Source organism: Aptenodytes patagonicus, chromosome 19 (genome assembly GCF_965638725.1).
Source record: "Aptenodytes patagonicus chromosome 19, bAptPat1.pri.cur, whole genome shotgun sequence".
In the NCBI taxonomy this organism is placed as follows: Eukaryota; Metazoa; Chordata; class Aves; order Sphenisciformes; family Spheniscidae; genus Aptenodytes; species Aptenodytes patagonicus.
Genome location: NC_134967.1, coordinates 1,060,665 through 1,083,618, shown reverse-complemented (window position 1 = coordinate 1,083,618; position 22,954 = coordinate 1,060,665). Strand labels below are relative to the sequence as shown.

The 22,954-nt window shown below is 42.5% G+C and overlaps 1 protein-coding gene across 2 annotated transcripts in view; it reads left to right on the top strand.

Moving 5' to 3' along the window:
- CDC42 (cell division cycle 42) overlaps positions 1–22,573 on the top strand; it is a 28,690-nt gene extending 6,117 nt beyond the window's left edge. The window contains exons 2-6 of one of the 2 annotated variants that reach the window (XM_076356385.1): positions 7,344–7,485; positions 12,316–12,388; positions 14,874–14,983; positions 15,089–15,286; positions 21,151–22,573. In XM_076356385.1, the coding sequence (XP_076212500.1) occupies positions 7,381–7,485; positions 12,316–12,388; positions 14,874–14,983; positions 15,089–15,286; positions 21,151–21,240 (576 nt within the window). In that variant the 5' untranslated portion in view covers positions 7,344–7,380 and the 3' untranslated portion in view covers positions 21,241–22,573. Of the gene's footprint in view, positions 1–7,343; positions 7,486–12,315; positions 12,389–14,873; positions 14,984–15,088; positions 15,287–19,640; positions 19,820–21,150 lie in introns of those variants that run through there. The other variant, XM_076356386.1, reaches the window with a different exon arrangement.
- The last annotated feature ends 381 nt before the right edge of the window (positions 22,574–22,954 follow it).

The following is a 22,954-nucleotide window of genomic DNA, read 5'->3' as shown; positions in this document are numbered from 1 at the left end:
GGTGATGGTGATCCCGTGTCTCTTCATACAGTTCGCTTTTGTGGGCCTGTCTAAATGTTTCCCATTCTTGCATCCACCACCAGGTTGAGGCTGTGGGTAGGCATGCGAGATGGAGCCTGCCAGTGTGCTCTGCTGCTGTGAGTCTCTTCAACTTCAGATTGAGACCTTCTGGCTGCGGATCTGGATCTTTACCCGAATTCTTGTGTTGGTCTTGACACCAACTTGTAGCACAACTGAGCTTTTTTGGCTGTGTGTCTCAGAATGTCACACCTTCCATATAAACCAAATAGCAACGCTGTTTTTTTGAGATAGTTTTCCCTGGTGGAGTGCAAATTCTGAGATAGGATTTAAAGGATTGTCTGACTTGTTAGTGGCAGTTAAAAAAAACCCCAAACCTTAAAAAGGATATCTTTTTCAAGATCCTGAACTGATGTGATACAAGAGTATTTCTTCAGTCTGTCCCTTCTGCTTGTTGCAGGTTTTGCCTTGGACTTCATGATTTGCCTTGTTCTAAGGGAGTGCAACTCCTGTGCTGGTTTGTAGTTTGACAGCCTTTCTAAGCTCTGTTTAAGAAATTATATACCCAGGCCTTAAGCTCAGTTTGGAACCTTTGGGAGCAAATGCATTTCTGTATACAGGTTGTGTGCCTGCAGCAGTCTGAGCTGTGGGGAAGACAGGCAGGTGATCTTGGGCACCAGGTGGTTTAGAGCATAATATATTCTTTTAAATTTCATTTACCACATTACTAGCATAGAAGTAGTGGCAGATGTGTTTAGTTCTGGGGCGAGATCTCTGTGAAGAATATGATTCCTAGCAGGCTGAAAGACGGGCTTTGGGCTGGAAGGTTTAGATAACTTCTGTAAATGGCTGCTGTACACCTGCAGAGGAGAATACTGGCCATGGTAATACTGCTTTTGAAACCAGTTTTGCCTTCTGTGCCAGTTAGTCTTTCTGGAGTTCAGCTCTTAATCAGAGAGCGGCTTCTGTTGGTGTTTGCATCATAGGTTTGCGACAATATCAGTGTACCAAGAGGTCCAAGGTCTTTTAACTCTACGGTTGACAGCTGAGCTGGTGCGGTCTCTTCATTAGTGGTTTGTGATCTTTGCAGAGAACTGGTGCGTTGTATGCAGTGATCTTTGCGATGAAGTGTTTGCTGTGCCAGCTTTGTAATACAGGCATGCAGTTAGTGCCTTCTCCATATAATGCTGGTAGGTATCTCTGGTGGGGAAGACCTGATTGCTTGGATTGTAGTGGCTGATTATCTCTTTGGTGCCCCTGATTTGGGACACTTGTCACTTTGAACAGCAAAAGTGTTAGTTTGTAGTAGGGATAGAGGAGGGGGCAGAGGGCAAGGACCTTGAAACGGTAGGGCAAGGGTGCCTTGAAAAGGATGTGATTAATCTAGGAACAAATTATCAAATACAAACAAATACTTTATTTAGAAATGTGTGTTTTTTATAAGATATGAAATGAAAGTAGCTTGGAAGGGTAAAAGTGGCTAACGGATCATGAGTAAAATCCTATGAATATTGTTCCTTTCATTGTGGACTCCTGAGTGCTTTGACCCCACAGGAGTTAGATGAATAACCTGTTTACTGTAAAATTACATTGTTTGGGGAAGAAAAAAAAGGTCTTATTCTTAGTTTGCAAAAAAACCCCAGTCATTTCTGAAATGTGGAGCAGGCTCTCAAACAGGATCTGGAAGCTGTGACAGACTGGTTAAGCTTCGACTCGCAAGTTAATGGTGTGTACTAAAGAGCATCATGAAATGGTTCTTGGTCATCAGCTGGCAGTTGCTTGCAGCAGGCTGCGTTTAGCTGGTACCTGTGATGAAATGGCAGCAGTTTCAGTCCTGCCTGAAAGAGGAAGTCGTGGTGCTGCCGGGGCTCGACAGGAAACTAGTGCAGGATGTGTAGACAGATTTGACAGCTCGGTTTCCTTTGGCTAGGAGAATGTACATGTTTTAACCTGAAAACAGACTTCAGTAGCTTAAAAATAAAAGGAATCTTAGCAAGCTTGAAGGCTTGTGGTTTCTGCATCAAATTGCTTGTATGGCAAGAGTGAAGGCAAGATCGTGCAGATTCTTACCTCTTGGTTTAGGAGGGAGCACTGATTGTGTACAAAGACCCACAAAATTTCACTTAATTCTTCACAGTCAGTAGTTCATATTGCTGCTGGAATATATTGCAACTACTCCGCGTTACAGGCAGTTTTTAAAACTAAGGAGCTCCCATAGTAACACCACATTTCATGTGCTTGCCATTTAAAATGGGAAAATTAGGCTTGCACAAGAGGGGTTGTAGCCCTCGGTGTCAGGGTGCATTTGGGACAGCATTTCTTGTAACTTGTGCTTAGTAGAGGGGAACCTGCCATAGGTACTGTGGATTTCTTCAGCCTTTCGTGATCTGTCAGTGTCTTCTGGTGTGTGTACAGGCCTGTGTGGAGAAAGGAAAATTTGAAATTTCACACTTTGCACTGGGAAGGCTTTCCTACAACGTCCCACTGGAGACTTCATTTAACTGTTCATTGCAACACTTGCATCTCTTAAGTAACCACTTTTTGGGATTAATCCTAAATGCAGATCAGCTGTCTTTCATAAAAATGTAGCTGAGCTTTAAAGCAAAATTCTGTAAAATGGGCCTGTTGAGTCTGGAATAGGACCATCTGATGAATTTGACAAAGTTTACAAGGCTTTGTAATCCACAGTTTCCAGGATGCTAGATCCTAGTTTTCCAGGATACTGTTGAGTTCTGTGAAATCCTGCTGGTGTGGTCATGTGCTGAACAGGTTAAAATCCAACAAATACTAGAAGTATGATCAGTTCACATGTACTTTACTGAAGCATTTAAGTTTTTGATTACAGTACAGAGAGGTTTGAGAAATTAAATCAATTCAGCATTGTGGGTTTTTTTTTTTTAAGATGTCTTTAGATCTTGTTGAACGGAACTGAGCCATATTGACTTGCATTACATTCCCAGTCGATCAGCTCTCCTCTCTGGGCTTGGCCAGATGGCTCATGATTACATGGCTGAAAATCCACTCACTGTGCTCAAACTGGGATGACTTCAGCGCTTTCCAGTCTGTTTCAATACCCTCAGATATTTAAAACTACTTGGAGTGTTTTCTAGTCCTGCTGGGTGTTGTATATGTAGACTTCCTTTTATTAGGCTACTTTGGAAGGGGAACAAACCCAAACCCCTTGTAACTTTTTTCTCCCTCCCTTGGTGTTGCAGTCTGGGGATGAGTTATCCTCTAGTCATATCTCATATTGGACTAAATTACTTCTAAACCACAAGTCAATGATGTATGTGTCTGAAGTTTTTCCTACGGAAGAATAGGTCCCAGGATAGTGCATCTAAGCTCCCTAAAAATGAGCTTGTTTTCAGCTGTGTTCTGTGGAACTCTTAGAAGTGGAAAACAAAGTAGCTCATCCAGCTAATCTAGAAAGCCTATTAATCCCAGTAAAATAATTTATTCAACAACTCCACTTTCCCAGTGGTAAGGGTTTGGAGGCCTATGCTTAAGACTCTAAATCTGTTTAAAATTTAGGCTATCTTATTTCAGTATTTAAAGAGAAATTTATATATCCATTAAAAAAAAAAAAGGGTGAGGGGGTCCCTTTACCTAAAGATGTGCTCAAATGCATTTCGGTCCTTTAAAGATGTAATCCTGAAGTGTCTGATGGGGTGGGAGTGGGAGGGCAATTAAACAACTGGGTGAGAGAAGTGGTAGTTGCTTGGTACATAGAGAACTTCTAGTGGGCCAGTTCAATGTTTTTCATGGTAAATTTTGTTAATTTCTTCCTTTAGAAAGAAAAAACAAAACAAAAACAACCCCCCTCAGGCTTTTCCAGGTCCCTGCTGTGTGGTTCAGGTTCTGCTTTATGCTCCAGAATGAGGCCTCAGGTTATTTGCACTCTATTTTGTTCCCACTGCCAGAAAGCTTAAAGGATTGGGTCACCTGGTAGGAAAAGGTGGTGTGTGGTTTGAGTTCAGAGCCTTTGCCTCACACCCAGTGTAGGGTGGTACATGTTTGAATCGGTGATGTGGACCATCAGGAGTGAATTTGAGGTGCAGGGTGAGAGTAAGCAGTGCTTTTATGGGAAATACTCTTAATTTGAACTGCTGGTGTTCTCTACTGTACGAGAGTAATTATGTAGGTAAAGTTGATTGTTCACTGCAAGAGTCAATTGACTGTTGCAGGAATAATGCAGTCTGCGTGCAAGGTGTGTGTGTGTGTGCAGCTTGTGCTTTGTCTTAGCTGCAGTCTTTGACCTGAGCCCATACGGGAGTACAGCAGCTTCTCTCCCAGAGCCGGTGTAGGGACCTGGCTGTGTCTAAGGACAGGAGAGAAGTGGAGGTTTGCAGTACACTCATGGGATCTGATGTGCTTTCTGATACTGTGGTTTCATTTTGTTGCTTGCTTGATGCTCTCTGGAGTAGACAGTTTTAAAGAGTAACACTAAACATGTCCTTTTTTTTTCTTTTTTACAAAGGCATATGTGAGCTTTTCTTCTATGAGTGCATATACGGAATTTTAAGATTTATAGTTAATCATGGATTGGTATGTTGCAGTGAGCATAGGAGGTGCTTCAGAGTCTGGATTTTTTCCTCTAGTGTGTTTTCCGGGTTCTGGAAAGGCTGTCTTGAAGCAGATGTGTAACCTGCAAATTATGGGTAAACAAGGAAATACAAATAATTGGGGCAAGAGGGTAGAAGAGGAGGTAGAGCAGGAAGGGAGGGGAGGAATACAGAAAGGAGGAGGAGGTGTCTGCCAGGGGGAGGGCAGGGTGGAAAGTGAGATTAGGTTTCTCTAAAGGGGTGGCTGCACAGTGCTGTTAAACTGGAGGTGGATGTGCTCATCCTTTTGTGATAGCACTTGGGGTGAGCAAAGACAGCTGGAGCAGAGATTTCCTGAGTCTGGGTGGGCAGTGTAATGAATTCTAGTTGAAATTGAAAAAGTGTACAAGAAGTGCCTGGGAAACCCAGTGTGGAGTGTTGTTTTGTACTTCATTTATTAACTCTGAAAGGAATTCACGAAGGCTGCTACCTATGCTGTGCAGGAGCACAGCTGAATGGCTGTGTTTGGGTAAATCCCAAAACAAAAGGCAGATGATGGTGCCTTATTGCATGGATAAGGCTGGTAAGCTAGTGAGGCATGCTGGTAATTTAGGCTGGTTTTAGGTGGAGTGTGCTTGAATTGGTTAGCTAGGCCTGATACCTGTTTTGATGTGTTTTCCTTTTAAAATCTACTTAACAAGTGACTCATCCCTTTCCACCTTTGTTTTGAGCATGAAGCCTTTCTTAATTTGGGACTGAGCTGCTCTGTTCCGTTGCCTGCTTTCTTTCTGGTGACTTTTTTTTATTCTAAAATGTGACTTTTTCTCTGTGATCGGTGCCACCAGTGTGGCAAGGCAGAACTATGTGAGCACCTTAGCAGCTGAGGCAATATTGACTAATATGACTTAGATATAAACATCAGCATACTGCTGATGGTCCTGTGTGAAACTGAGGTCTGCTGCGTAAATCAACAGATTCTATTATTTTGATATTGAAATACGGCACCAAGTAGAGGACTGGTGATAACACCTGATGCCTACGCAAATCCTTTGTCTCTGTGTATGTTGAATAGAAGATGTATAGATAGCAGTGTTGTGAGTGCGTGACGTACCAGATGCTGGCTGATGTCCTGCTCTGAGAAAGGGTCTTTGCTGCCATTTCCTAAAACTGACTGCTTGTGGATCTCTCCGTGGCTTGTGGGAACGGTGGTGATTAGTATTCCCCTACAAGTACTGTTTTTAGGATCTTTTGAGGATGTTTATTATCAAGGTAGCTGGCTCTGTCTAAATCTTTGAGCATCCTGCAGCACCTGAAGAAAAGCTAGTGGTATAAGGTTGGTTTTGAGTCGCTAGCAATTACCTTTCCTTGCAAGCGTGACGATGTGACGTGCAGTATTAAATCATGTTGCTAGCTGTGACCAGAGTGCTCAAAAACCTGGAAGTGCGTTGTATTTCTTCCAGATCATTCTGAGAAGTGAAATCCCCAGGAGGTGCCCAAATGCATAGTTCAGTAGGGATCGACTCAATTTTTTTAATGCAGTTACCCAGAACTGAGAGCCATGCAACATCCTTGCTAGGCTAAAGCATTGCCACCATTCTGAGGGTAAATCTGCTGCAATGGATGCCTCTTGTCCTCTCTCCCCACACCCTGGCGGGGGGTAACTCAGTTTGCAAGTCTTTGCTGCTGTAAATAAAAGTACTTCCAATAATATGGAAGTGTTGAAAGTCAGTGGGAGCTTTGCCACTAGGCTTGCTGGGGTCAGGATTTCACACCTGTATGGGAATGAATGGCCAGAGGCCTGGTACTTTTCTAATTAAAGTAGTATATTAATGAAGGGCAGCTGTGTCTGGCACTGGAGGTTGCTAACTGGTGTTTGGAGGCATTATTGATGGCAAAGACTGATTTAGTTCATGTGCTAAAGTCTGTGCTGGGTCAGTGTTGAAGTAGCTGGGTGCATCATGATTTTGTAATGTCTGGAGAGTAATATGATTCCTTGGAAATCGGATGCCCTGCTGAGCTTCTCAGTTCTGTTAGTCACTTCAAAGCGGGGATAAGGTACATGTTAAGTAGCAACTGTAACCAAAAGATTGTAGAACTGTACTTAGGCTTAGACAAAAAAAATAACACCAAAAAAGGCAGGGGGAGGAGGAATTAATCATGTTTACTTCTGTCTGTACATGCTTATTTTTATCCCATAAACTTGTTTCAAAGCTCATACTGCTGTGTTTTGTGCTGAGCTTTCTCTACTGAAGTGTTCTCCAGAGGGAAGATCTCTTGGGAGGCATGTATGTTGCTTAGCAGCTATCAAGACCCGAGCTTACACTTTCAGCTTTCAGTGCATTTAAGGCTGGATGCTTCCATACATGAAAAACAGTCTGGAAAAAGCCTAAAGACCTTTTGCCCACCTCTAGGTAACTAGGCAAAAATTGCACTGTATATTAGAGTGACTGATCTTACCTACTTCTTCTTCCCAGCGTAGAAAAGCAACTGTGCCAAACAGTCTTAGCTGGTGTTTAGCAATTGTGTGCAGTGGAAGGGGTCTAGCTGTAGGGAGAAGGTATTTGCATTTATGAAAATGAGCAGCTTCCTATCTCGTGTGTATGATGGAGAGAACGGATCTACTAACTCATCTAGGAATGTCTCGTTTTCAGATCCCATACGTGCTGTTAGTGGTTTGGGCTCCAGTCAAAGCTCATCAATGACGTACTGCTATCTAGTGAGAATGAGAAACATCTAAATATGAGAAACATCTAAATATGTGTATCTCCTTTTTTTTTCTTCTAGGTTCTCACTGGAGTTGATATTCTAGTAGACTTCAGCTATGCAGACGATCAAGTGTGTAGTCGTGGGTGATGGTGCTGTTGGTAAAACCTGTCTCTTAATTTCTTACACAACAAATAAATTCCCATCGGAATATGTACCAACGGTAAGTGTGAGAATGGCTCCAGTTGTTCTTTGGGCATGGTGGGGTAGAGCAGCATGAGTTTCCTTCCTAACTAACCTTTGTGGCATGCACGCCTTAATACTTGTTCTTAGAACCTGCTTTCCTGTTGGAGACTAACTAAGATGTCGTGGAAAAGTAATGATCAGAGTGTTTGGTATGCTGCTGCTACCTATCTTTCGTGTTACCTGGTAGTACTGGGATGCCTTTCCTGTATCGGGTCAGTTCTGTTTGTTGATGGCCACCAGCTGGATTCTGTGAACAAGATTATTTGTGGTTGTTAGCACTGCTAAGTGGAGAGCAAGCAGCAGGAACACTTGCTCTCTCAATTCTTGCTACATCTTTGTTTTTAGGGAAAGTAGTAGTTTATGTTGCTAGAATGGTCAGTGACTACAGTTAGCATTTTCGTGTTAAACATGGTTTAGTGGGTGGTGGTGTTGGGTCGATGGTTGGACTCGATGATCTTAGAGGTCTTTTCCAACCTCAATGATTCTATGATTCTCATGCTCATTTTTGCTTTGCAACTCTGAAAGATCCAGAGGTTGTGCAGTGAACTATGGAGTGTGGCTAGCTATTTCTCACACGCTTAGCTGAAGTCATGTTTGGATCTAGACTGCCTGGTCTCATTCATTTGTACTTCCAAACACTTGCCAACTTTGTGTGTAGTCCTTGACTATTTCTAAGTAACCTTTTTGAATCTTACAGGCTCAGTTTTCTGAGATACCGAGTCCCTTGGCTTACCTAAAGATTAAGTTGGGAGCAGTTTGCTGACTGCCTGCAAGGCACATGTGCATTATCTTTCTAATAGAAAAGTGCTTTTCTTGTTAATATTGCATATGCAAGATCAGCTTGCTGACACTGAGGTGGTTCAGTTTTTTACTGAGATTGGTGCAAGAGACTTTGACATCTGGATGCTCTTTTTACTAGTTATCTCTGTTACGGACCTGAAAAGATCATCTTATACACAAACTGAAGAGTTTATCCAGGTACCTCAAATAAATTTGAATCTGGAAATGCATTGCAAAGAGGTCGAATCCCTGTCGGTGAAAGGATCAGTGATCTTTTCAGTTATTATGAAGCAACTTAACAGATAGCTCCTCTGAGATGCCGGGTAGCTCCTGCCCGATAGCTCTTTCAGAATAGCTACTTCTTTAAAAATGTCCTCTCTTTGTGGAAAAGAAGTTGCAGTGAACTTCACTGCCTCTTTTTGAGGTATTAGCTTTGTACACTATCCAAAGATCTTCAACATTTGAGGTGTTAGGAATATTCAAACTTCCACAGAATGAAATGTTTGTGCTTAGTTGTAGATCTGGAACTAAAGATGAAAGGACTCCCAAACACGAGAGTATTCAGGTTGGATGCGGTGACTACTGTTACAAACCTGAGGGTTGTGCTGTAGGCATGGAGACCCAAGTTCAGCCCCTCTCATGGAGATCCTCTCATTATGGACTGGTAGAGAAGTGTGTTTGAAACTGCGTTTTGCCATTTTCAAGTTTTTGAGAGTGGTGCCAAGTATCCTGGTGTGATGTGTCTAGGACAACCACATCCTGCGCTGAACCTGTGGAAGTCTGCTTGCCCTATTTAAGCTATTCTTTATGGTCAAGACAAAATGAAAGTGGTCAGTGAGTTCAGGCAGTGAGCGTTTCTATACTTAGCCTTAGTGAAGTGACCCTTAATTATGTTGAAAAATGTTAGTCTTAATGTCTATTTTGAAACTTGTGAGTTTGTCTGCTGTCCTGCAGATGGTAGTACTGTCTATAAATCCCTGCTAACAAGCAATATGGAAAAGCTGTTTCCGGAATAGTATTTACCTCTCAACTTCATGGCTTGAGGAACTTGCTATTCTGGGGATATCACAGGCCTATTCCTAATTCTGTGTATGGCCCAGAGGTATATTTCAAACTCTGGAAACTGGTAAGTAACCTCTGATATTCTGGCTAATGCTTCTAGTAATAAACAAGCAAAGAAATACAGCATTGCTCCCAAAATGAAAGCAAGCTGTCTGAGAGTCGACAAGCCTTAATATCCCCAGAATGTTTGTGGCTGAATAAGGACCCTAGGGTAAAGTGGGCAGGACTCAAATTGCTTAACAAAAATATTTAAGCAGGAAAGGAACCTGGAGATAAATTTCTGATTTTGAGGACCTGGTAAATACTGGTGGTAGCTCAAGGTGAGTGTACCAGCAAACACTGGGAATCCAGCTGCAGCAGATACTGCGAAGTCTGTCTTGAGAGGAAGGTGGCATCCTTCTTCCTTGAGTGTGTCCAGTGGTACAGGGCACAAAGCAGTTAGTAGAAGGTAGGGGTGCTTTATCAAATCAGTAACAGTCTGGCTTCAAACTGAGCTCCTCTGTGTGGGCACGGGAGTGGCTGGTGTAAACTGCCTGTGCTGTTGCCCTGTGTAGCTGTACCATAATCAGAGTAGTGGTCTGCAGCAGTGTGGCCAAAACATCGATGGAGAATGCCCCAGTTCGGACTGATAGATTAGTTTCTTTCACTTGGCTCTGTGTTTTCCAGCTCGCTCTGTTTTTTTGAGGATATTTCTTGGTGGGAGCTGGGTTTCATACTGGTACTGCACATGGTTTGTCACCTGCATGTTTTTGATGTCATTGTCATTCTCAGAAAAGGCAGCGAGGGGCATGTCCCTGGAAAGGCACTGGCAATGTTTGGGTAGTGGCAGATCAGGTGCCAGTCCTGTAACACGAATGCTCATGCACCTGCTGTAATGGGCTGTCTGGCACTGGCAGGAATTGAAACTTCTTGTTGGGCTAATTGTTGCTCTGGTTTTTAGCCTGTTTGGCACAACTGAGGATGAAGTTGTCTGTGGATTGTGCTATGAGACTGTAGTTGCCAGGTTTGTCTGAAGGCTAGCCTTGTAATCCTGGCTTCCTTAGGGCTGAACCCCAGACCTTTTCAATAGTGGCTGTACAAAAAAAAAAAAAAATCAAAAAAATCCCATTTTGCAGGTAGGGAGCTTAAAAACCAAACCAAACAAAAAAAATGTGAGGGGAAAATGCATGCTAATCCTCCTAAAGGCCAGCTACAAGTGGTATTACCGACTTGCTGTTCACTGGGCAAAAATGGGGGGATGTCTTTAGGGGATTAAGCTGCTGACCGTCTTCTGACATCTGAAAGAGCAAATGCTCTGACCTTCAACGTGGAGCATTCCAGTTTCTTGTTCTGTACCTAGCAATAGATGAGTTCTCATCCTGACCTGTCCTTTAGAGTCTTGAAGTTGTAGTCACTGCATATTGATATGCCCTGTGAAATGCCTTCCACCCTTCTCCAGCCTGAAGCTGGACACTTTTTGGGGTGTTCAGTAAGGCAAACTCAGTGCAATGTGTAAAGGATTGGGCTGCAGGTAATGGAGATGAGTGTTGAAATCTCTTGTACTACTTTAAAAATCTTGAATGCTAATCCAAAATAGTATGAGAGGTGGACTTCTGCTTCTAACTGATGTTCCTGGGGTTATGCAGCATGCTGTGGCCATAGCTGCTTTCTCAGATGCTGTGAGTTGTGACAAGTTGAATTAGTGTGGTGTCAGGTATTGCTTTAACCAGGACAGTTAGGTGGAAAGGAGACAGATCTGAACTCTTGGAAGTTCAGCTTTGAAGTGCTGTCTCGCTGGTCTTATCTGAGTTTTCAGTGGGATTTTCTCAAGGACCTAAGCTCTTACTAAAGCCCTGTTAATAGATGCATGTGACCGCTTATTTCTCCATGTCCCTCCCTCCTCACTTCCATGAAAAGCTTTTGAGATGACCACTAGCCTCTTTAATGTTGTGGTTTACTTTAGCTGTGGGAGCTGCTCAGACTTCAGTTTTGTGTGGAAGCAGAGCTTCCCTGTCCTTGTTCAGAGATCTCAACCGTCTCTGAGTAACCTTGCAGCACAGTATGCAGGGACGGGTTTTTTTTTTTACAGTGGGAAGGATTTTTTGCCAAAAGTACTTTCTGAAATACTGTCTCTTGTGGTCCTGAAGATAAAATGGTTATTGAAATTAAAGATACTGACCTCTGACAGTATACTCCTTAATGCTGAGTATGTGGGTGTTGAAGGAGAAGGCTTTGGGTATGTCTTCTTGCTCAGTTGTGTTGTAAACAAGTTACTGGGGGAAGCATTTTTGGTAGTGTTAGCTTTTGTTCCATGTAGTGGGTCTGCCCTTGAGGACAGGACTATTGTGCCAGATGCTATACAGAGACAATATAATTTGGTCTTCTGGAGCTAGATTCTCCATTTAGATTGAGGGTGAATTTGACACAGACTGATTTTGACCAACTATATTGCTTCCTCCAAAGATGGAGGATAAATTCCTGTTGAAAAGATGGGCTCTGTATTGAATTCCCTAGATCTTCAGAAAGATGAACTTCAGAGGACTCCAGTCCTGTGAGAAGCCCCATAGCTCTGTGCCCTGAAGGGCAGGGCTGAAGTTTCAGTTCTGTCTTTGTGGGGAGGTGTTTATTGTATCAAACCAAGTGTGAAGGTTAAAATTTCTGTGGCAATGTGGGAAACCTTTTTGTAATTACAGGCAGGAGCTGTTGCAGGTGTCTTGCTCAGTGGTTTTTACCCTGTTACATGCAGTGGTGTACCTAGTGTGTCTGTGCTTTAGATACCTCATGGAAACAGCTCTTGCATCCCTATTCCAAATTGAATTGTCCTGTTAACAGCCTTAGTGGTAATAGCATTGCAAGCCTAATGGCTTCTGCTGTCCTGTGCAGGTGACTCTTGTACACATCGGAGGTGGTCTGGCAAGGTGAGTAGGACGATGGTTTGAAAGATGGCTTATTCACATCCTCTTAAATGTTTCTCTTTTCTTACCAGGTTTTTGATAACTATGCTGTAACAGTGATGATTGGAGGAGAGCCTTACACCCTAGGCCTCTTTGATACTGCAGGTGAGAAATCAAGTGTCATTGTAACTGCCCAAGATTTAGTTGAGGTGATGTTGAACACAGACATACAGTTGGTTCTTTTTTTAATGAAAGGGAAAAATCTTTCTTGGTTCTTCTTTCCTGACCTTTGGGGAGTTGCTAAATTGAGTTTATTTAAAAACAAAACAAAACCAAACCCCCAAAAAACCCCAAACCAAAACAAGAAAACCTTCCACTTCTTTTAGAGCTGTTTTATTTTGTGACACCAGATGACAATTTTCAACCTTTCACCTCTAATCTAGGGGATACCTGAAGGATAAGGGGTTTCTATGTTTTTAAATAAAATGAAAGGAGAAAATTGTGTTGAGTAAAATATGTGGATTATATGTGGTTTTTGTTTAGTAAATAGCCTGTTTTTCTGACCAGATGTCAAGACAGAATGACTAACATTAGAACATCTTAGATGTGCATGTGGCATGTCTCTGTTCTTAACATGGATGAAATCAGGATGTTGCGTGGAGTTTCATAAGCCCTCTCACTGTGTGCTTTTCTAAAATTGAAAATAAATCTGCTGGCTTCTTTGTTTATGGTTATTAGACTGTATCTCAGTTTCTGGCTGGAGAAGTGTACAATGATTAAACAGCTACACACATTGCTTTGTACATGTGAAAATTTAGCAAGAAAGGGTAGAAACTGGTTCAACTGCTAGTTACCCAGGCCCCAACCTGTAATAATATCAAAGTGGTATGGCAGCATCTGGTATTGTAAACTCTTCTTCAAGAGAGTCCTTCCAGAGAGCTTAGTTGATAAGCTGTTACCTAAAATTGTCTTGATAGAACTTAATCTGACTGTTTCCAGCTGTATTCTTACAGATGCATTGTTAGTGTCTTATTTGATTAATGAAATGATCTTAGCTTCCAATTAAACACTATAACTTCAATTAGCTCTTCACATTCTTCTCCCAAATGTAATTTGTTTGTTAGTTATTGCAGACTCCCTAGTTCATGGATAAGGAGTTGTTTAGAGAAGAGAGGCTCCTTCCTGGCACACATTGTGTAGGCTGCTGTAGGGACCAGTACTTCAATGGCTCTCAACTATAGCATTCTGGTACCTGCACGGGTAAAAGCTGTGTTAGGTCCTTCTCTGCCTGTTTTCCTGCTGAGGTCCTCTGGGTTCAGGCCTCTGGAAACTGGTGCGTGTGTAGATATGCATATCCGTGTACTGTCTATCAACATGAGTGCAGTAACCCATCTAGTAATTCTGAAAACTTACCAAGTGGCTTTAGACTCTACGCACTTGTGAATAGAAGGGCTTTCCTTTCGGAGCTGGGCTTCTGAAGTGGGAGGCTTTTGTTCTTTAAAGGTCACCTGCTTTTTGCTAAATAGTAGCCAGCACAAGTTACAGAACTTAACAATGGGAAAAAACCCTATTACTAGCTGTCAAATTTATTAAAAAAAACCAAGTCTTTGTTTTGAACTTGTGCTATGAAGACAAAGCTTTTTGGAGTAGTCTGTTAATCGCAACAAGATATTTTGGTCAGTGCTTAGCTCCTCTGTGTCCAGCCAAGTGTGATAGCTGTAACAAGCTGTTCAGACCTCTGTCTTCAAACTGTAGATCTTCCTCTACTGAGATGTCCCAGGTGTTGAGTCATCTCCTTCAAGATCTCAAAGGTCTTTGTCCTGTATGATAGGTATGATCAGCTGAAATCAGGCATTTTGAACAAGTGTTTCTGATTTGATTGCCAGCAAGTAGCAGCTCCTTTAGTGCCAGGTGTGTTTTCTGAAAGCAAAGTGCTATTGAATTGAGCAGGAGGAAGTTTAAGAATGAGCTCGGGCAGAGTCAGGCTGGTGGGTCAGTGCTAGTGGTGCCCTGCAGGGACTGCCTGCTCTCTTACGGACCCAAAGGGAGGAGCCTGGCTTCTTCTGAAGCATAGCCTGCACTGGGACTTTGGTGCGTTTTTAGGGGAGTGCTGCTGGACGGCCTGAACACTCACCTGTAATAGCAGCATTCTCCTCTCACTGCTTGGAGGACACTTCACTAAGTGTTCGCAAGCATAAGTCAGAGAACGTTCTAGTGAACAAAACTGCTTTTTTTTCTTTTTCTCCAAACTGCAGGGTTTTTGCAGGGTAATGAAATTTGATGGCATGATACTTTCATTGAATGGACTAGATGCAGAAGACCTCATCTATAACCAGATCCATGTTCTGCAACTTTTCATTGTAATTGAGAAGTGTTATGCAGTCTGAGGGTGTTTGATGTAAAAATTTATTAGAGTGTACTCCTATCAGACTTCCCAGCTCTCCCGTGACTTTAAGCAGCTTGTTGTTACATAGCAACTGAATGAATTCTGTATTTGAAAACTAGGATCTTCGAATGTTTGGGTTCAGGGCTTAAGAGTTAGGATTAAACACAATAATGCTATTGTGCTGGAATATGCATTCTAACCACCTGTAAAGGGCAGAATTTCAATGTCTGGGTCTAATACTGTGTTAATTTTCTCCTCTTCTAGGTCAGGAAGACTATGATAGATTACGACCCCTCAGCTATCCACAGACAGATGTATTTCTGGTCTGTTTTTCAGTGGTGTCTCCTTCTTCATTTGAAAATGTGAAAGAAAAGGTTGGTCGAACTCTGCCTAAAAAGGGAGCTGCTGTAGTGATTTCGGAAACATGGGGAGTTATCTTAGGTGGTTAGTAACAAATGTTGTGTCTTCTCTGTCTTTAGTGGGTACCTGAAATTACTCACCACTGTCCAAAGACTCCTTTCCTGCTTGTTGGGACCCAAATTGATCTAAGAGATGATCCCTCAACAATTGAGAAACTTGCCAAGAACAAGCAGAAGCCCATAACTCCAGAGACGGCTGAAAAACTGGCCCGGGACCTGAAGGCTGTCAAATACGTGGAATGCTCTGCGCTTACGCAGGTGAGGGTTGGTCTTTGACCATTTTTGCTTGCTTGTATTCCATGCTTTTTTCAGTTACGGGGAAAACCAGCTCAATGTGGATGTGTAAGGGTATGAGCTCTGTTTCTGCTGGGGACACAGTAGCTTTCTCTTTGCCCTGTTGTTCTAAGGCACAGGGAGTTGGCAGTTGTGATAGTGTAGACGGGTGATGGAGGAAGATGTGCTCGCTGTGTTTGCTTTTGTGTTGGAGGAAAATGGCTATTGAAAACTTAGAAGGTGTGTTACGGACAATAAGTGGGTTAGGACGCAGAATACAGCTGCGTCCTAACAATACTACTGAAGAGAGCAAGCAAAGAAAAAACCTCTTGGAAAAGTCAGTTCTGGTGCTTCTAAGACTAGAAGCCTTCATACTTGTGAGAGCTGCTTTCTCTTCCTGTGCAGTTGGTGGTGAGCTATGTTTCCTGTGTCCGCCTTAAGATGGAAGTTCTGTTGAAACAAAATAACGATGAAATAGTTCTTAAGACATAAATGACATGATGTTGTGTGAATCAACTTGTGAACATGAGTCTAAATTCAACTAAAATAGCTGATTTGAGGCCAGGAAACCTGATTATCCTTTCCCTTTAAGTTAGGAATACTAGGGTGGGGTGGATAGGAGCCCTCGGCTGGCTAGCTGGCGTGTTGCCTTGACTTTGGATGCTCTGGGAACTTAATCTTGTGTGCTTACTCTTGCAGAATTGACTACAACTCTTTAACAATTTCCTTAATGCTACTGTGTAAAGAATTTGTCCCTACCTGATGTGCATGGAACTAGGGGTGCACAGTATCAAGTCCCTCACTCTTTTCAGTTTTATTGTGCATTCACCTCTGGTATCTTGAGCACAAAGCTTTATTGCTAAACTTCATGAAGCCTGAAGTTCTGCTTATCTTGCACCTTTTGCCCAGATTGCATGTTGACTCTTCCATTTGGGATCCTGAGGTACTCTTTTTTTTTTTTTTGTAACAAAGCTTTGCCTGAGTGTTTGCTGAGGAGGAGGAGGCTTTTGATGGAATTGTGCAGGACACGGGCACTGGAGGTGTTGTGGCGAGGGACACTGCAGCTCATCCTGGGAATCCCTGATCAAAAGGTGGTCTTGGCTGTGCTTCCTTACTGCCCACATGCAAGCTGAGGGTTTTTTGTGCTTGAGCTGTAATTCTTAGATCTGTTCAGTCCTGAAATACCATTTTAGACGGTGTCTGGCACATCCTGAATGCTGCTGCTAACTAGGCTGTAGATCCTGATAGTTGGATAAATACATACCAGGACTTTTTGTCCTCTATTGCTCACCGAGACCCTTTCCTCTGTAGCTTTAAACTTGCCTTGTTTAGTCTGCTCAAATTGCGTGGAAGCACTTAGAATTACTAGAGTAAGCATTGATATGATTAAAAATTTCAGTGTTTATCCATTCTTTTTATTTCCAGATAGACTAAACTGTATCTGTTGCAGAGAACAGCTTTATGCACTTGGAAGCTCACCTTTAACTTCTTCCAGAGCACTAGTGCTTGTATATCCATTGATGGTTTTAGGAATTAAGAGTAACCTGGGAGGAAGGTTCAGAAGCCTTCTTACCTGGAAGACTAGCTGGTTTGCATCTGCTCTATTCTTCTTCCTTCATTTGTTGTTGACTCCCCTCACAGAACACCGTTTTCCTCAGTCTGTCAGTAATAGCTGCCAAACAGAAATGTACATTATCTGTGAAGCATTGTTTGAAGTTCCCGGCAGTGATCTAGCTGTCAGCTTGCTAAACACACAAGTGGCTGGCTTTCCTAGCCAGGAGGGTTGTTTTCCTACCTGCAAGGCAATGTTGTAGTAGCTGGTTTCAACTAAAGCTTAGACTCAGCTGGGTAGTTCAATCTCTCTTTACCTTGGCTTCCATCTACGCAGTTCACTTCAGCAGTCTTGGGTGTTTTTTTCCTTTGCAACTAATTTACAAATGACTTTGACACCACAGTAGCAATTAATCATAAAATCATGGAGCCAGAGCATGTTTTTTTTCCTGGGAGGAAGAATTTGCTTGTCTGTGTCAAAGAGTCGATGTTCTGAAAGCACTAGGTGAGTCGTAAGAGGCTGAGTTTGAGTCTTTTCTGTAAAGACAGAGTATCTTCTCCCTGAGTTTGGATGACTGCAGTACTGAGTCGTCAGTTCTATCCCCCCTTTCCTCAGGTTGTGGAATCCCTTTTTGTGATGAAGGCACTTTCAATGTCTCTTCAACCTTTCTCTACAAAATAGTACCCAATACCACTGTAAAAAGTGGATAACACTTTGCTATTAGGAAAGGGTGACAGATTACAACTAAAATGATAGTTGCTTCTGTTACTCTTAGGAGTTAAACGTCTGAGTGGACTTTCTGAAGCTCAATGCTAGTACCTAACACAAGGAAGAGCTTTGAATTCAGTTCCTTTTTCCCCTTGATGCTGGGTTGACAGTTTTGACACAGTCAGTCAGATTTGTAAAGTGTCTTAAACTGTCCATGAATGGACGGGGTAAAGGGAGCCTGAGCTCAACCTGTTCCCCAGTGCAGCACAGGAGCTACATTATTTTAACCGGAATATCGAGGCCTGTGTGCCAGTGGTATCAAACACAGCTCCCTTCATGTGGTTACTCTTGTATCATCCACGCTTTTAACCCCAGTTCCACTTTCACAACAATTTTTTCCCTGTCCTGTTTTTTTCTCTTCCCTTATCCCAATTTTTTGCTAGGCCTTTCAAAACAAATCCCAAATTCTGTTCTCTTGAACAAATTAATTTCTCCTGTGTAATAGGGAAACAAAGAGGAGTCCTCCAGTAGGAGAATTAAGGAAGCATGTTTTCTTGACTCTTACCCTGCCTGGGTTCTTAATCTAACAGTACATAACTGAGTTTATACTACAGCCTTATTCTTGCAGAGAAAGAAAATCTAATTAGTACTCAGACTTCACATAGGCATTATTTATTTGAAGTCTCTAGCTCTTTTGTCAGCCTGGGTTGCAACTGATTTCAAAAAAGTTGCTGGGGAGGACGTACAGAATGATTGTACATAATAATTTCCTTAACTTCTGTTCTTTCAAGTATGATCTTGCTTGTAACATGATGGACTTAAATGCTTCCAGATGGAATTGCCTTAGAGATGTCCCATGTATGTGCCTCAGTAAAACAAGATTAAAGACCTTCTAAAAGGGATATATCCAGTCTGACCTGTGAGGGAGAAACCAGTTACATTTGAATGATTTAAAAAAAAAAAAAAAAATCTTAATTTTGCAAAGACTACAATTGTTTACAGGAAGTAATTTAAGCTTTTCTGTTTGTTTTTAGCTGGGATAAAGCAGTTGTTCTGCATTTATGAAGGTTGCACTCATGACAGTAGATTTAGGCGAGTCCAGTTAGCATAAACTGAGCCAGGTTTCACTTTTGGTGTTATGTGTAACTTGGCAGAGTTGTGTGGGAGTGGTAACACACTGAAGTGTTCCTGTTGTCCTTACAGCAAATGCAATGCATGCTTCGTGCTCCGGTGTAATCCCTGCAGACTCTTTGCAGCTCTGTGACTGCTTGTCTGGTGTTGGATCTCAGTTATTCCAATCCTAACACCGTTTCTGTCTTCCCGTGACTTGAGTGGTTATACTTGCTTTGGTAACTAAACTGAATAACTGAAAGGCACCATTTCCATGCTGGTGCTCAATGTCAAAATAGCAGCATTGGTAAGGTATTGCATCGCTTCTTAAAAGACTGATAGCCAATGTCTGAAGATGACGATGGCTTACCAGAAAGGTACTGCTTCGATCCCAGATCAGGTTTTCCCAGCCATCTGGAGATCTTCAGTTATTCAGGGGCTGAATTCACAAAGCAGAGGAGTTGTTTGGAGCCTTTGCTCTGGACTAGCTGCTGCTGGGGTAGTTGGGAGCGGTAAGTCCATGCATCTGAGGTGCTTGCTTATCCACAGCAGGTGACTACAAAAGGTTTACTTGACCTTTTGGATCCCTGTGGTGGGGCAAGCTGCTCTCCACTGTGTTTATTCCCCTGTAAACTCCCTCCATGTAGTTAAGTGGAAACCACCATCTTCTGTGAGGTCCCTCCTGCCCTCGTGTTCTTGCCAGTTGCCACTGTGTTTGTGCCTCTGCCCTTCTGGGTGCTCATTTTGTCTGACTTGGTCTGTCACATGTGCCGTCTGTCTCTGACATTGACTTCTGGGTCATCTAAATGAGATTTTCCTCCTGGGATCTACTTTGTTTATTGCAAAGTAAATCTGTTTACTGCCTCTGTGAATTCAGCCTGGTCTATCCTGAATGCTCTTTGTATCTGCTTGTTTTTCTCTAATCCTCTAACCTGGCTGCTGTTTTTTCTCCTCCCCTCTGTCTTGTAGAGAGGTCTGAAGAATGTGTTTGATGAGGCTATCCTAGCTGCCCTCGAGCCTCCGGAAACTCAGCCCAAAAGGAAGTGCTGTATATTCTAAACTTTCTCCTTCCCCTCTTGCTGCTGCTTCCTCTGTCCCACTACTGTAGAAACCTGGTTAAAAAACGAATAAAACCACCTTGATTGAAAGCTGTTGTGTCTGCTTACCATCTTAGAGCAACCTCTGTATTAGCTCTTGGACTGAAAATAATACTTAAGATCTTTAGTAAAATGTTGTGACCATGGAACATGAACTGGACTCGCTTAACTCTCTGCTGCTTGGGTTGCCAGATGTGGGTAGCTTTATAATTCAGGCTGTTGGGGAAGGGATCTGGTTACATCATTATTTAAAGAAAGATCAAAAGACTAAGACGTGATGTTTGATCTTCCTGAATCCAACTGGAAGAAGTGATGCGTGTTTTTTCAATTTCTACTTGTGACTCTTGTTAACTGTATTTGCATGATAAAAGTACATGAAATGGTGATCTGCAAGTTACGCTGTAATGTGAAGGGTTTTCTGGTTCTCCTTTGTGCAGTGAGATGTTTTTCTGTTGCTGTTGCTTTGGCTGTCTGTGCTGTAGTGGAGTATTTGTCAGTCCTTGGGGGGAAGGAAATATCAATGTACTTGCTACTGCTTTATGAACTGTTAAAATTCTTGCTTTCACTAACATGATAGACTTCTTCATTTCAATAATAGATCCTTAAAGCCTGTTACTGTAAGATGTAAAGCTGCTTCTTAACTCATGCTTCTGGTTTTTATTGTTTTAAGGAGAAAACATCAATTGTAGCTTGTCTTTAAATTTTGAAATTAAAAATTGCAGTTGTTTGTATAAATGACTGATGAAGCTTTATTCTGATTTGCATTTCTGGCTTCAGTTTAACACTTAACGCAAAGTACAGTACCTGCTTCGTACTCTTCCCATCTTGACTTCTCTGATACCATGCACAGCTTCTGGGCTCTACCTGGCTGCTTCTAACCGTCGGGTGTTTGGGGCCGGAAGCCTGACCAGAGCGTGTACCGGACGATTTATCGTTGCATGCTTGCCTTGTCTCTTCTCTCCCCTGACACACGGGTGTCTGCACTGCTGTACCCGGTGTGCTCCAGATCGAGCTCTTCCATTTGAATGCAGCACTTTCTGCTTTGTCATTAGCATGTGAAATGTGTTAGTAGCCGACTAATCATAAAAATTGCCTTAAGGAAATGACTTTGGTATGTGTGTTTGCTCCTTGTGAAGTATACTGGTCTGGTCTCAGAGGATTCGCGTTCCTGTTCAGAAAATCAGATGCTGTGTTAAGGAACTGCTAACCACAGCAACGCAGCTTGGACAGAGCCTAGCTGAGCAAAGGAGACTCTGGGAGTTGTAGATGGCAAACCTTGATTCGTCATTAGAGGGGTTTGTCCGCCACTTGGCTTTCTGTGGTTTTGTTTGTGTGAAAACTCAAAAATGAGACTGCCCCTTTCTCTCTTTGCCCCTTTTCAGAAAGGCCTAAAGAATGTATTTGACGAAGCGATATTGGCTGCCCTGGAGCCTCCGGAGCCGAAGAAGACTCGCAGGTGTGTGCTGCTATGAACGTCCCTCCAGAGCCCCTTCTGCAAAGCTGGTGTTTGATGTCATACTAAAAGCAATGTTTAAATCAAACTAAAGATACAAATTTTAAAATTTGTTTTCGCAATAATGACAAATGTCCTGCACTCCCATCTCCCCCACACGATCCCTGTGTGAGATGAGAATGTTAGTGTTTATTCCCCAGTGCCCCCTCAATTCAGTTAAACTAGTTAATTTTGAGTAATTATGTATTATCAGAAAACACTGATCAGTACTAGTTTTTTATTTTGTTTACTGTTCCTAATTTTTTTTTTGTTTAAAATCCAGGCATGCTTGTGATGACTTTTTCTGTAACAGACTAATTCTAGGCTGTTTTACTGAAGCCTTGTCCCTTACACCAGTCTGGCGAGACTTGGTTCTGGTTTCAAGAACTTCTAGGGCTGTTCTGCAGCCAGCCAGTAGCCTGGGTGTGAGCAGACTTTAGTGCTAAAGACAAATACAGGAAAGTAAAATGTCCCAAGCTGGTGCTCCTCTAAGGAGGAGTGTAGAAAATGTATCTGCATCTCCTCTGAAGTTGCCTTGTATCTCTCCCCCTGGCTTTCCACTGTGCAGGTCGTAAATTTCTACCCCATCCTCTAAGTTATGAAGCCTTAGGAATAGGAGAATCCTTTTCTCTGGATGCACCATCAGACTTGAAACTAGCTTGCCAGTCTCTTCCTTAATCTTGACATCATAAGCTTTTGTCACGTGATGAAGAAATAACTGCACCTTTTAAAGCATGCCCAACTAATTCAGTTGGCTTTTAACAAATCCATCTTCTGCCGATCCTTAATTGTTAGAGAAATGCTTACAATGACCAGCATATACACTGCTGTTTGGACACTCTGAAAGGACCTGGTGTACTTTAAGATGACTTTTTTGGAGCTGGCCCTGGTGGTGCATCTCTTACTGGATGGCTTGGCATCCTTCAGGGAGGGGTGGAAAGATAGACCTGTGTCAGTAGGAAGGAACTGCAGGGAGGGGTTTCTAGTGTTTAGTGTGGCACCATATAGGGACCAGTTAAGGGAATCCCCTTTTTCTGCATTTTGCTCTTAAGTAACCTTGAACCTGTAAGATGGGCTCCAGCCCGCTGAGGATTGTGCGCAGGGTCTTTATGTAGACTGACTGCAGTGTTGTAGGGATTTTACCAAAAATATATTTTGGCTTGCAAATTCTAAGTTTTTTAAGACTTAGGGAATCTTCTCCATCTTCCAAAATTCCGATTTCTTGTAGACTCATTGAACCAATGCTTTTTCATGTCTAAGTTCTTTGTATATGCATTCTTTTCAGATGTATTAAACATAAAGTATCTTCACAAGCCTGCCTGAGGGTAGTTATTTCCCTTGCCTTTCTCTTGAGTGTGAAGGACTTGTAAATATGACTTTTATCCCTTGCGAGCCCCACTCTCCTCCTTGCAAGTTAGTTTGGGTCTTTCCTTAATGCTTAATCCTGTCAGTTCATGTCTTCCGTCCCTCGTCTCTGCTGCTGGCCTCAGTTCTGTCAAGATTGCTCTGATCTTTGAGGCAGAGTCTTTGCTGTCATACCCAACTCTGAAGGGAGGGCATGGTGGTTCTTAACGAAGGGAATACTCGTTGTTGTGCATGTTCCCAAATATTAAAAGTTGGCTTTTGGGGCTTATTGGGCTCTTGCACCTCTTTTGTCAAGAAGCTAGTCTTTGTGGAAGTTTCCTGTTGTTCTC